At 37.4% G+C, this 12,968-nt stretch overlaps 1 protein-coding gene across 4 annotated transcripts in view; it reads right to left on the reverse strand.

The window, feature by feature from the left end:
• The window catches only part of AFAP1 (actin filament associated protein 1), a 74,338-nt gene that overhangs the window by 50,146 nt on the left and 11,224 nt on the right, over positions 1-12,968 (reverse strand). For all 4 annotated transcript variants that reach the window (XR_014491969.1, XM_083358334.1, XM_083358333.1 and 1 more), the window contains 4 exons: positions 8,112-8,240; positions 6,816-6,913; positions 2,747-2,855; positions 111-322 (listed from right to left, as the gene is read on the reverse strand). Coding sequence is in view for 3 of the 4 variants with exons in the window: in XM_083358334.1 (XP_083214460.1) it covers positions 111-322; positions 2,747-2,855; positions 6,816-6,913; positions 8,112-8,238 (546 nt within the window). In the remaining variant the exon portion in view is untranslated. Of the gene's footprint in view, positions 1-110; positions 323-2,746; positions 2,856-6,815; positions 6,914-8,111; positions 8,241-12,968 lie in introns of those variants that run through there.

The following is a 12,968-nucleotide window of genomic DNA, read 5'->3' on the forward strand; positions in this document are numbered from 1 at the left end:
CATGATACTTAAGCAAATGTTCCTGAGCCATACAGATTACTTTCCACCATAATTCTGAACTTAAATATACTGCAACTGGCATTTCAATAAAATCCATAAGGTTTAGTTACCAACAGTTTGTTTTCTTTGATCACACACAATAGTTTGGTCCACTGTCCAAATCGTTTTTTTCGTAAAAGGAAGGCACAAATTTTAGCATCCTTAACAAGGTCCATTGATGCTTCCTCAGAAGGCCATTGATGTCTCATTTTTTTCCCTTTTCCATCTTCATCTTCTTCATCATAAGATTCATATGAACTACTCATTGCATCAGAATCATAATCTGAAGAGGCAAAAAAAGTTCTATTAAAATAAAATCTGCATATAACAGACCAACCAAGTCACATCTGGAATTAACCAGTGGGTGCTGTATAACATTATAACAGCATAATTTAATAAAATGCACTTGTGTCTTAACAGCAGGGAATTATATACTCCATAGATTTAATTATATGGATATTTATATAAAAATTACTTTTACGAGCAAAATTAGCTAACCTTGGAGTCATAAATAATACCAAAGCTAAAAAAAGTGTAAATAATAAAGCAAGTGTGGCTGATCTTTTCTTATGATTGTATAATCTTTTAACATGAATGATAAAACATTTAACTGGCAAAATTTTCTTTACACATAAAAACATTAACTATATAAACCTAGAAGTTGGCAGCTGAAAAGTTAACTACAAGTGGTCCTTGACTTATGACTGGTCGCTTAGCAACCATTCAAAGTTATTAACAGATCCCTAAATGGAAATTACAACCCAGGTTCAAAGGTCCAATAACCAGGCCTGTCCTGCAGTCACATGATTTCATTTTGGGAGCTCGGCAATCAACCTGCATTTATGGCCACTTCCAGTTTCCAGCAAAAAAACAGCCATTGTGACCATTAGGTTTGCTTAATGACCATGGCATTTGTTTAATGACCACAATTTTGCTTAACAACCATGGTGATTCACTTAACTGCTGAAAAAACATCATAAAATCAGATCAATCACATGATAACCTGTTTAACAACCAGTAAAACTTATGACTATAATTCTGGGTTTACTTACAGTCATTAAGTCAAAGACTACTTGTAACTAATACTCATTATTGCCTGACAGGTGGTTGTGGGAACATGCTTTCTCCTGAAAGTTACAAAAACGTTTAAGCAATGTTCTATATATGACTACAGTAAAAAGATCTCCTCTTTTCAGAAATGAAAAGTAAACTTTATGAATGCAAAGGAAATTGCAAGCAATAATATTTAAACATGTTTCATTACAGGTTGTTACATCTTCACCCATAAAGAAAGATGCAGGGTTTTGGAGACCCTAAACTTTGCGGCCCTGGAGAGTTGGTCCAGTTGTCTCCCCACAAGTTAACTCTGCCACTGTGATGAAAGTTCCCCAGACAAGGGAATCCAATTCTTGCTTGAAGAAGTTCAGCAAAAAGGGTTATGGACTAAAAGTATGTGTTGAACTGAGAATGGGTACGCAAGCTCCTAATTAACAACAAGTTGTCTTAGAGACTGCCTAAACCTTTTTTTATTCTTTTTACTTGAACTCAAGGATGATCTGGAACTGCGAGACATTTGGCGTAATACATGCAAGAACTATTTTTGATCATAGTTTAGTTTGGTTGGAGATTATTAAGGTTAACAGAGATAGGCGCTTTTGGCGCGTAATTGAGAATTTGTTTAGAAATTAGAGAAAGGTGGGAGAATGCAAATAGTAGGTGAAATTTTTTTTCTTTTTTTTTAAATTAATATGAATAAGGACTGGGATTAAGAAAATCTATTCTGAGTAAAGCTCTTTTTCTGTTTTCTCTTTCTCTTTTTTACTTTATTTGTAATATTAATATTGTTTGTATTAATTTTATATGAGCTAGAGGGAGATAGAATTAATAGTTTATTGTTGATAACATAGGGGTGCTTATGTTTGTTTTTTGATTTTATACCCTGTATTTAGCTCTGGGAAGTCGGGGGGGGGGAGGGAATGGGGGAGAGGGATAGGGAGGGCTAGATAGGGGTGGGAGAGGGGGGGATTAAAGTCAAAATGTATTGTAAAACTTTTTAAATTAAAAAAAAGAAGTTCAGCAAAAAGTCCTGTATAGGAATCGTGGCTCTGATATTTTAGTCTTTTACTTCACTGATTTCTGCTTCAAATTCATAATACCTCCTTGACCCTTCACCTGTTACCTATCTTAGACCAGCATTATCTCATTCATTCTGACTGTACTTAGGAATATATTCCCGAGAAGATGAGCATTATTTAGTGACAATAAAAACAGACTAAATACACAAGAAATGTGTCACAAACCAATAGCACTATTCCTGGCAGGTTCTGCAGTATCTTAATGTTATTTAGAAACAGTCACAGGTTCATTGGGAGCTGGTTAAGAATACTATTTTAATAAAGTATGCTATAGTCCAGGGGTAGGCAACCTTGGCTCTTTTATAACTCGTGGACTTCAACTCCCAGAATTCCTGAGCCAGCATGGCTCAGCTTGGAAACCTCTCCCTTTTCCCTCAGCATAGCTGGCTCAGGAATTCTGGGCGTTGAAGTCCACGAGTCATAAAAGAGCCAAGGTTGCCTACCCCTGCTATAGTCAGAGATACTTGCGAATAGTTTTCTTTAAAATATTACAACTGAATTTTATATTCATAAATGAAAATCACCAAACAAGATAATATACTAGCATCCCTTTAAAGGTATATTTTACTTACTGGATGTAATGTATTCAGGAGCTTTCCCTGGGCTGAGTGGCACAGCCTCTTCATAGTAACCTTCAGGAAGAGAAGAGGAAGGCAATGGAGGAGGACCATCATCTGGGGGCTAAATGGGGGGGGGGGGAAATTAAGCAAATTCACCATTAATATAAAGAACAGTTGTTTGATCTTTTATTCAAAACTTATTGATTTGTTATAAAACCTTGATTCTTCAATGCAATTCCATACAGCTTAACAGATATCATTCCCGAAACAAATCTTTTTCATTTTTAATGCATCATTAATTAAGCTGAAATGTGTTTAAAGTGTTCCACATACCGCTATATTTATTCATTCATACATTCATTCAGTTTATTAATTCATTCGATCAATTTTTGGGCTACTGCAACTGAATGACTCTTGGCAGGTTACAATCTCAGCAATAAAGCATCTACCTTAAAAGTACAAGCAGGCAACAATAAACCGTCCTCCAAAACCACAGATAAAATAATAAATCCATTCAAAACGCAACCTAAATATGTATAAATCAAAGAGCCTCTTAAAAAGCTAGGCGCACAGAATTATAATGCACTCATACCAATAAGGCATGGAGACTATTAGAGACTATTAATATATTACTTTTTAAATATATTACTATTTAGGATTTGTAATTGTAAATAGTGAGCTATTAAATATTTGGGGAGGCAATTATCCAAAACCTTTTCTAATTCAGTAAAAGGCAATCTCAAAATCTGCAATACCATTTCCCGCCCAAATGATACAAAATTCTTGTGACTCCCCCTTTACATAAAACTAAATAATAAATAAAAAGATTGTGGTTGAAAGTTGGCCTGTGTTTGGGCTCACAAATGTTGCCATTCTTCAAAACTCAGTTTTGCTTCTTACATTGTTATAGAAACCTGCTGCAGGTCCGTTCACCCAAAGCACGACTACTATCAAAATTCACTCCAGTTTTCACTTGACAGTCCTGGTACAAGCCAATTGCACTCCTGTCCAAGCAAAGTGGAAGTGAATTTTGACAGCAATTCTTAGCTTGATCAGATATAGAGAGAGGGATTTTGAGCTCCACGCTTGCTTGAATTTCAGCAGCCAAGGTCCAAACATTCAAAGAGCTTGGGTCCTTCTCTCCTTGCCTCTGCAGAGAGCTTGTCCGAGGTGGGAAGAGGATTTTAAGCTCCATGCCTGCTTTGATTTCAGCAGCCAAGTTCCAAGCAGGCATGGATCAGAAGGGAGCTCTTTCAGCCAGACCTTAGAAACAAGAGGAAGTCCTTTCAGCAAGCAACAGCAGCTTGCAACTTTCCCTGCCAACTTCCCCATTGACTTTCTGAAGCTGGCAAAGAATATTTCCAATGGCGATCGTGTGTAATTGCGGGGCATTTTGGAACAGGTCATACACATGAACAAGTTGCCAAGGCACCAGAATGCAATCATGTGACATGGCGGGTTGGTGTGGCATTTTGCAATAGTCAGAAATGTTTTACAAGTCGTAAAGTACCCTTTCCAAGGCCACTGTAATTTCAAGGGGTTGTTAAGCTACCAATTGTTAAGGTGGGCTACCTACAATCTCTCATTGAACTTCCCCTTTCTCATCTATTGATATTTTAAAATCAATGATGATACTGATTAGGGCAGTGGCCCCCAACCTTTTGGGCACCACATTCCATTGAGAAAGGTTTTTCCACGGACTGGAGGGGGCGTGGTTTCCCATGCTGCCTGCATCTCGTCGATGGGGCTTCGCTTGTTTGCGTGGCCCAGTTGCTGGCATGCCATGACCCGGTGCTGGTCCACAGACTGGGGGTTGGGGACCCCTGGATTAGGCTATTTATGAGTTTCCACATCTTCTAATGATTTTTTTTCCATTTCTGCAATCTTGTATTTTCGTTTGGCTTTGTAAAGATAGGGATGGGAAAAATCTATCAAGAGTAAATTTGCTTCATTTATATTTTTCAGATTTTATTCATCATCTGCATCATATCAATTTCTGGTTGTGGTTGTTCTGAAAACACCTGTACATGCATTTCTACAAGCATTTCTGGGTTGCATAATGCAGCACAAAATTTATGGGAAATTGTGCTATTGTTCACATACAGGTTCATGAAATGCAAGCTGGATACATTTACATTATAATGCAAACAAAACATATTGCTCCCTCCTTTGTACATTAAGATTAGCATACCAAGAGCTGTTACTGTATGTGTGTGTGTGTGTTCACATTCTTCTGAATACATACAAACTTATTAAAGGCCTGGGACCAAGAAAATATATGTAAAATATTTACAAATAATACTTGTGATTTCAAAACATGAGTATATACTATCAAGATCCACATTCATTAAGGTAATCTTTTGGGGAGGGTGTGTAATAGATCGGGATGAAATAAAAGTTGGGTGCTTCAAGATTCAGAAGAGGTTAAGAAACACCATTCCCTCCTCTTACATTCCCCCCCCCTTTATCTTTTTCTTTCTTCCTCTTTTGGATTCTCTTTTTCCCGCCAAACCAGGATGTTGCATGGAGGGAAACATGTTTTGGCACACATACCATTAAGCCAGAGATCACAGGCTGCCTGTCCCTGATCTAATGGCCAGATTTTAATAATAATAATTAAAAATAACAATTTTAATAATTATGATTCATTGTGGTTTTTACACAGTATCCTAGGACAGGGCCACTTTTAGTCTAAAGCCAAGCAGGCACCAGCCAAGGGTGTCAAAGCATTTCCTCTCTTTCTGAATCATTCTAAAAGTGCAAACGTCCGCGCTGCCACCACCTTCTGCTAATGAGAACCTTTGCACGCTTAGAATGAGCCCATCATTCTTCCTTGTTTGTTTGTTTTACAGTATTGGAAGATAGCTAAAAGCCCTTTGGTATATGATACACAGATTATTCCTGAAAAGTAGAAAAATCTGAAAATCACCTTTTTAAATAATTTCATATTAACTGTTAAAATACTGCAAAATATCATCAGTTATATTCTAATAATTATCAATTATAAACTAATGGAAATAAAACATAATTATTTTGCATCAATCTCAGATATGTCATATAATACATAACTGCTGGGAGCGTGATGGCTCAGCGTTTAGAGAGGCAGAGCTTGTCAGCTGGAAAGCTGACAGCCCAACAGGGTGAGCTTCTGTCCACCTAGCTGTTCGAAAGCATGCAAATGCGAATAGATAAATAGGTAACACTTCAAGGGAAGTGGGAAGGTAACAGCGTTCTGTGCACCTTGGTGTATAGTCATGCTGGCTACATGACCACGGAAATGTCTTCAGAGAATGCTGGCTGTCAGGTAAAAAAACAGAGATGAGCACCCTTCCCTAAAGTCAGACATGACTGGCTAGGGGAAACCTTCACCTTTCTTTACATAACTACTAACTACATAAATACAAATAATCACCTCATACCCAGTTATAATTTGAAAAACATTTTGCATGCAAATTTATTTCTGCGAGACTAGCTAACACACCAGATGAATAACCTGTGTAAGTACTCTGTAAAGAAAACTACTTATCTGCGGAAACCTTTCATAAAATAAACAAAATATTAAATATTTAAATGAGATCTTAAATGAATTTGGAATGAGTACATCAATTGGTGATGGAATAAAAGACTGCCGGCGGATAACACCCAGGGGGAGGGCCTTCTCAGTGGGTGCGCCTGCCCTTTGGAACCAGCTGCCCGTGGAGCTTAGGACTGCCCCTGACCTTCGTTCATTCCGCCGGGACCTGAAGACCTGGCTCTTTGAGCTTTCCGGCCCAGGCTGAGAGTTTTTAATTGGGGGTTTTATATTTTTCAGGGATCAAATTTAATTATTTTTAATTGTTTTTAACTTTTGTATTGTAATGACGTTTTTAAATACCTTGTAAACCGCCCTGAGTCCTAGGGGAAAAGGGCGGTATATAAATTCAATAAACTTAAACTTAATATTTGGTTGTAATTAAATAATTACTTGAAATAAATGAAACATTCTTTATACCATAATTTAGAAGGAACCAACTCAGATGAATGTGTAGCTTGGTTTAATAACTGAAGAAAGGAGAAATGAGGTCTCTTATGACAGACTTACCAGCCATTGCTGTGGGATTTCTGGCAAAGGCATCTGAGGTGGTGCAGGTAAATTGATGGCAATCTCTTGTCTCTGTACGTTTTCTTTTACCTCAAAGTCTAACACAAAGGGAAAAATGCATTTACAACAGAAAATATTAGATGGAGTGAAAAACTTTCCACAATATTGGATGAGGCAAACATATGTACATATGAAAATGAAAAAAAAGAAAACAGAATATCTCATCAAATGAAAAGCAAGAGCTGGAAAGAAGGACTATTCCACAATACACAAAACCATTAATCTATATTAGAAGGCAGCCTTTCCCAGTCTAATGTCCACCAGAGCTGTTGGGTATAACTCCTCAAATTCCCAGCTAGTACAAGGTCCAGTGCATTTGTTTGGGTGTGTGTGTTAGTTATGTATCTGTTGTGATTCAGGGTCAGCCTGTGGGTTCGGCAGTTGGGTCGGACGACTCAGAGGAAGAGGAGAGGGGTGTTGAAGACCTTGCTGAGGGGGTTGAAGATCTTGCTGATGAGAGCCCTCAGCCAGGCCCCTCCCACTTGGCCACCACGGAGACCCAGCTGTGTGAGCCTGACAGCATGGATGAAGATGACCCACAGCTGGCCCTGTTCAAGGACGCCCGACGCAGGAGGCAGTCAATTAGGAGTAAACAGAGGAAGGCAATGGGGCTTCTTGGAAGGAGGCAGAGAGAAGCCACGCCCTGAACTCTATATAAGGGGAATGTGTGGGGAGGGCTGGTTTGCTGAAGGCAACTGCTTGGATAGTTCATGTTTCTTAAAGCTCCTAATTCTTGGTTTGTCTTGTTCCGTTTGTTTTTGTTGCAATAAATTTGGCAGGTGTAATTCCAGCCTCTTGCCTTCTTGTAAAACGGGTTGTCCCTGCCTTTTCTGCAGGGCCGGTAGCAGGCTGGTACAGAACAGTATCTTGCCTTTCTGCCCGAATTCTAAGGCAGTGTATATATAGTTTTCCCCCCTCCACATTTTTCCCACAAGGATCTTATGAAATAGGTTGGCCTGAGAGAAAGGCAATGGGTTTCTCCCTGCTCCTAGTCCAATACTTTAAACAGAAAAGAATGAAATGGTAATGAAGACATTCCTCTATCTTTCAGGCAGCTCTCACCGAACCTCCTCATAGGGAGACAGTAAAACAGCCCAAAAAAGTTCTAAGGTGTTTTGCATAAATACAGAAACACTATATCTGATGGCAGAGGTGAGGATTTCGATTGCTTTCTTTCTATCTCTGCATGTTGCTTTAGAGCATCATGAATGTAAACAGTATGAGAATGACACTGACCTTTTGTTGCCTGTATCCTTAGAAGAATGTTATTTAAAACTGCTTTCTTTTCCCTGACCGTAGATGTCAAGTATTCATGGTCCAGAAGTTGAAGAAACAGCTGGAGTTCAACTATTAATTCTTCCATGGCTGAAAGGTAAAAATAAAGCATCTAAATTGAACCTAAAACATTTTTATAACACATAACCTAGGAGCTCTATAAACAAATATACATATATATATATATATTGCAATGTATTAAAATTATCATTAATAGCTGCCTAATCATACACATACACATAAAAATCCATCATAGTATTGTTTTTTGAAGTACACAACATTATACAAGATGCCAAAAAAAGAATAGGCTTAGTAAGCAAAAGAAGTTAAACATGGGAGAAATGTGTGCTGCTGAATTTCAGAAGCATACCGTAATTTCTTTATGCTTGGCAATTATATATTATATATATTTATATGAAGAGATACCTATGCTCTACAGATTATTTACATGTTGTATCTTATAAACTGAAATAAAATGGTAATTATATATTCTTCAATTAAAGTGTATGAATTCTGATAACCCTCAGTCAGCTTCAGATGCTTTTAACAAAATTTAAAATATTAAGGGAGGGAAAAACGTCTGGCTGCTTGCTTCTTCAAAAGACCATTTGCTAGTAAGGAGAATTATCTCTACGTCCTGCTGGCAAGTTTACAAATGATGAAGCATTCATTAAAGACTCATGAGATCTTTGGAGCAGCTTTTCATGTTTCTGGCATCTTACTTCTGAATGCAAACTTCATACCCAGATTTGTCATGAAGGCTCTAATCTGCTGAACCTTTGGATCAACTAATAAACATCATTCACTCACATAAGCTTCATGAGGAAAACTGAGAATGCTTTACTTATCTTGCCATTAATAACTAGTAAATTAAAAAATATTTCTTTCAGAATTAAGTAGCTACTGCCACCATCTGTTTAAGACAAAGTCATGTAAATTTAATAATCTCACAACATGCCGTATATTGCCAACATGGAAACTGTTTTATCCCAACAGAATGCTTCATAAATAAAGACTTCAATTATCATGTGTTTTCAGTTTGAAATGTTTAGTACTAATTTGTTTTATTTTTTAATCTATCACATACTTAACTTCATTGTTAAATACTGTATTTAAGCGTTTTTACATCTAGTGACAATAAAATATGTCAGAATATACACAGCAAAAAGTTATCCATATAATTCTTCTAGCCCTGAAGATAAGAAAAAGAAGTTTCCACATTATTATCAAGGTTTAATCAAGATATGCCTAGGAATAGTCAAGGTAGGATTTGTCACATCCTATTACTTCAGTCCACAACATGTTACCCACAACACCAACATACCACAGGCCCAAGGAATCTGTTTCACATAAGGTTTTTTTTTAAATAAAAAGTGCTTTTATTGAAATTAAAATTTCTTCCTCTCCAAGTTCATTTATCAAAAGTATATGCAATATACAGAGAGAAGTATCTTGATTTGTTACCGAGAAATTAAGTAACTATTTTATTTAAAGTTATTATAACATAAATTTTCAGACTGAGACTTTCTGTTCACGAAATATAGATATAAAATTCATGAAGCTAGTCTTCAGTTATATTCATGATTTTTAACTGAAAATGTTTATTTACCAAATTTTTCAATACTCTGTAAAATAAAAAATGCTTCAGAATTCTGAAGTGTTTGAAGTATCATAAAAACCTCTGTACAATGTTCCTTTTCTGCATTCATTTACAACATATAAAATAAATCAGATGCTTAGAAGTTCTTTGGCACAGTATTTCAAATATGAAAGCCACACCTAACTGAACCAAGTTGACCTATCGCTTGTATGCCAAATGCAATCAGGTGTAGTTTATATAGTGAACAACTTGAACAGAACATTACATCAGTCAACTTAATCAAGACCAAATATCCTTTTTCTTTTCCATCACAAAAATGTTTGCATAATTCCATATATCACCAAATGTCTACATTTGTTACCAAGCCTAGCTCCTCCCTTCACTCTTATAAGACAAACATTCCTCTGAGTCAAGGTTGAATCCTGATACCACGTTCATGAAATTTTCCCATCAAGATTACAGAAATTGTTTGCTAATGTCTTTTTGTGTATTTTTTTTATTTCCCAGGCTAACCTATAACCCTGGGTTTACCTAGTGGTCTTGGATTCACATTCTAAACAGATGAGATGCTATTTAATTTTTTTAAGATCAGCGTGTGGCCATATATCCCAGATGGGAGTCTCACTGACTTTGGAAACAGCTTCATTTAATGCTTAGTTATAGCCTTCACAGAACTTTTCAGCAGGTGGCAGCATCTGCCTGGCCACATCAGGATTCAGCTGTTAAGCACAATCAAGCTCAGCTAATTCTTGAAAAGATTATAATTCATTTATGTGACTACATTTGGTCTATCTATGTGGTCTTCTTGGTAAAAATCCAAGAGTTATTTACCGTTGCCTTCTTCTTCTATTTAGTATGAATAGTAAGTCTTTGCTGCATCCGGCATCTTCCTATATCACTACTGCCCAAGAATAGATTTCTGCTTGCTTTAACTAGGCCAGGGGTGTCAAACTTGCAAAGTCACGTGATGTGTCGCGACGTATCATGACTTTTTTTGCCATTGCCGGCAATGGGGTGGGCGCAGTTTTGCTATGATGTATCCGGCCCGTGGGCCGGCAGTCTGAACTAGGCAATGAGATGACCTTCACAACTTATGTGATCCTCCTGGGAGATATACATATTTTTAGCATACACACTTGATGTTCTTTGCTGATACGACTCAGAAACAGCCCCCTACCGCAATCTATGGGGCTGTTAAGAGCCAACAACAATTGGATGCCATAAAATCAATCAGAATTAATCATCTGACTAAGTACGGTAAATAAAAAATTGTTAATCAAAGAAGAGGAATGTGTGCTAAAGGTCATCTAGTTTGCAGTTATAAGAAATCTACTATTTAACATTCCTGAGAACTGGCTATCCAGCCCCTTCTTGCAAACTTCTGAGGAAACATCGCTACTCTGAACAACTCATACCATCAAAAAGAAAGAAAATGTCATAAATATCTGAAAGGTTTTGTTGTAGCCCATCTGCACATGTAGATGTGATCAGATCAACTCCCCACATACTCAACATCAACATTTTTAAAAACTCACAAAGCGTTAGGTGAATTATGTTCTTAAATAAGTCAATTGGTCTTAAAATATAAGACCAATAAATATTAAAAAGTAAGGACACCCTACAGAAATTCAGGGAAAAAAATCCAAACATTTTAAAATATGTTGTTCTAAAATTAAGTTTAGTTTTCTTTTTTAAAATATCTGTACCTTCATTTTTTTCTCCTTACAGTTTTAATTTGGGAAAGACCTCCCCTAAGTGGGCTCATTCTGATGCGAGTAAAGGTTCTTCAAGGACTACAGAAAAGAAATCAGTGCCACCCAACCAAAGCCCTAATAGTGGAAGCCCTTCCAAGATAAACATTAAATATAACAGCACAGACACTGAATTAAAGTAAATATATATATATAAAGGTAAAGGTTCCCCCGCACATACGTGCTAGTCGTTTCCGACTCTAGGGGCCGGTGCTCATCTCCGTTTCAAAGCCGAAGAGCCAGCGCTTGTCCGAGGACATCTCCGTGGTCATGTGGCCAGCATGACTAGACACCAAAGGCGCACGGAACGCTGTTACCTTCCCACCGTAGTGGTCCCTATTTTTCTACTTGCATTTTTACGTGCTTTCGAACTGCTAGGTTGGCAGAAGCTGGGACGAGTAACAGGTGCTCACTCTGTTACGCGGCACTCGGGATTCGACCCGCCAAACTGCCGACCTTCTGATCGACAAGCTCAGCGTCCTAACCCACTGAGCCACCGCGTCCCTTATATATATATATACACATTGTTAATGTCATTCAAATGTTAATTGTTGTGTAATGTTTTGTTTATTTAGTGTCATTCAAGTGTGGTGATTAAATCATAAGTTAGCTTCACATAGAGTACTCTTGACCAATTCTAACCAATCAATCCCAGTGGAAACTGGTTTGTTTTTGTGTCCACTCCAAAAACAGATGACAGCAATTTTTAATTTATTTCTATCTCCAAAGAGATATAAATACATTTAGCAGTACAACTGAGCACAGAATTTATGTTGCCAAGTGAGAAATTTGTTAAGTGTGTTTAGCCCCACTTTACGACTTTTCTTGCCAAAGCCGTTAAGTGAATCAGTGCAGTTGTTAAATTAGTAACACAGTTGTTAAATGAATCCGGCTTCCCTGTTGACTTTGCTTGTCAGAAGGTCGCAAAAGATGATCAGATGACATTGTAACCGCCATAAATATGAACTAGATGTCAAGCATCCGAATGTAAATCATATGTGACTGTAGAGGTGGGCCAATATAGGTCATAAGTACGAAAATGGTCGTAAGTCACCTTTTTCAATGCCGTTGCAATTTTGAATGGTCACTACACGAAGTGTTGTAAGTTGAGGACTACCTGTACAGATTTGAGGCTCACACCTATAGAAGAATTATCTATTTGGCAGATGCTGTCTGAGCATTCTGGTGCCAAAATCCATAAATCTTTTTTTTAAAGGCAATAGTAAAATTCACAGTAGAAAATGACTGTCAATCCCTACTATCTTATCAGGTTCTTCCTGCTAAGCCAGGAACGGCTTCCCAAAGCATGAATGAGGTTTCGAAAAGTACAGACAGCAAAAGTACAGACATATATATGTATATGTGTACACACACACACACACACACATACAGAGAGGGAACTGTTAGACATTTCTCTTCAGAAATCCCCCTTGCTATTTGCCAGCCCACTGCTCAATCCTACATCTT

This window comes from Vipera ursinii (genome assembly GCF_947247035.1).
Source record: "Vipera ursinii genome assembly, chromosome: 3".
Lineage (NCBI taxonomy): Eukaryota > Metazoa > Chordata > Lepidosauria > Squamata > Viperidae > Vipera > Vipera ursinii.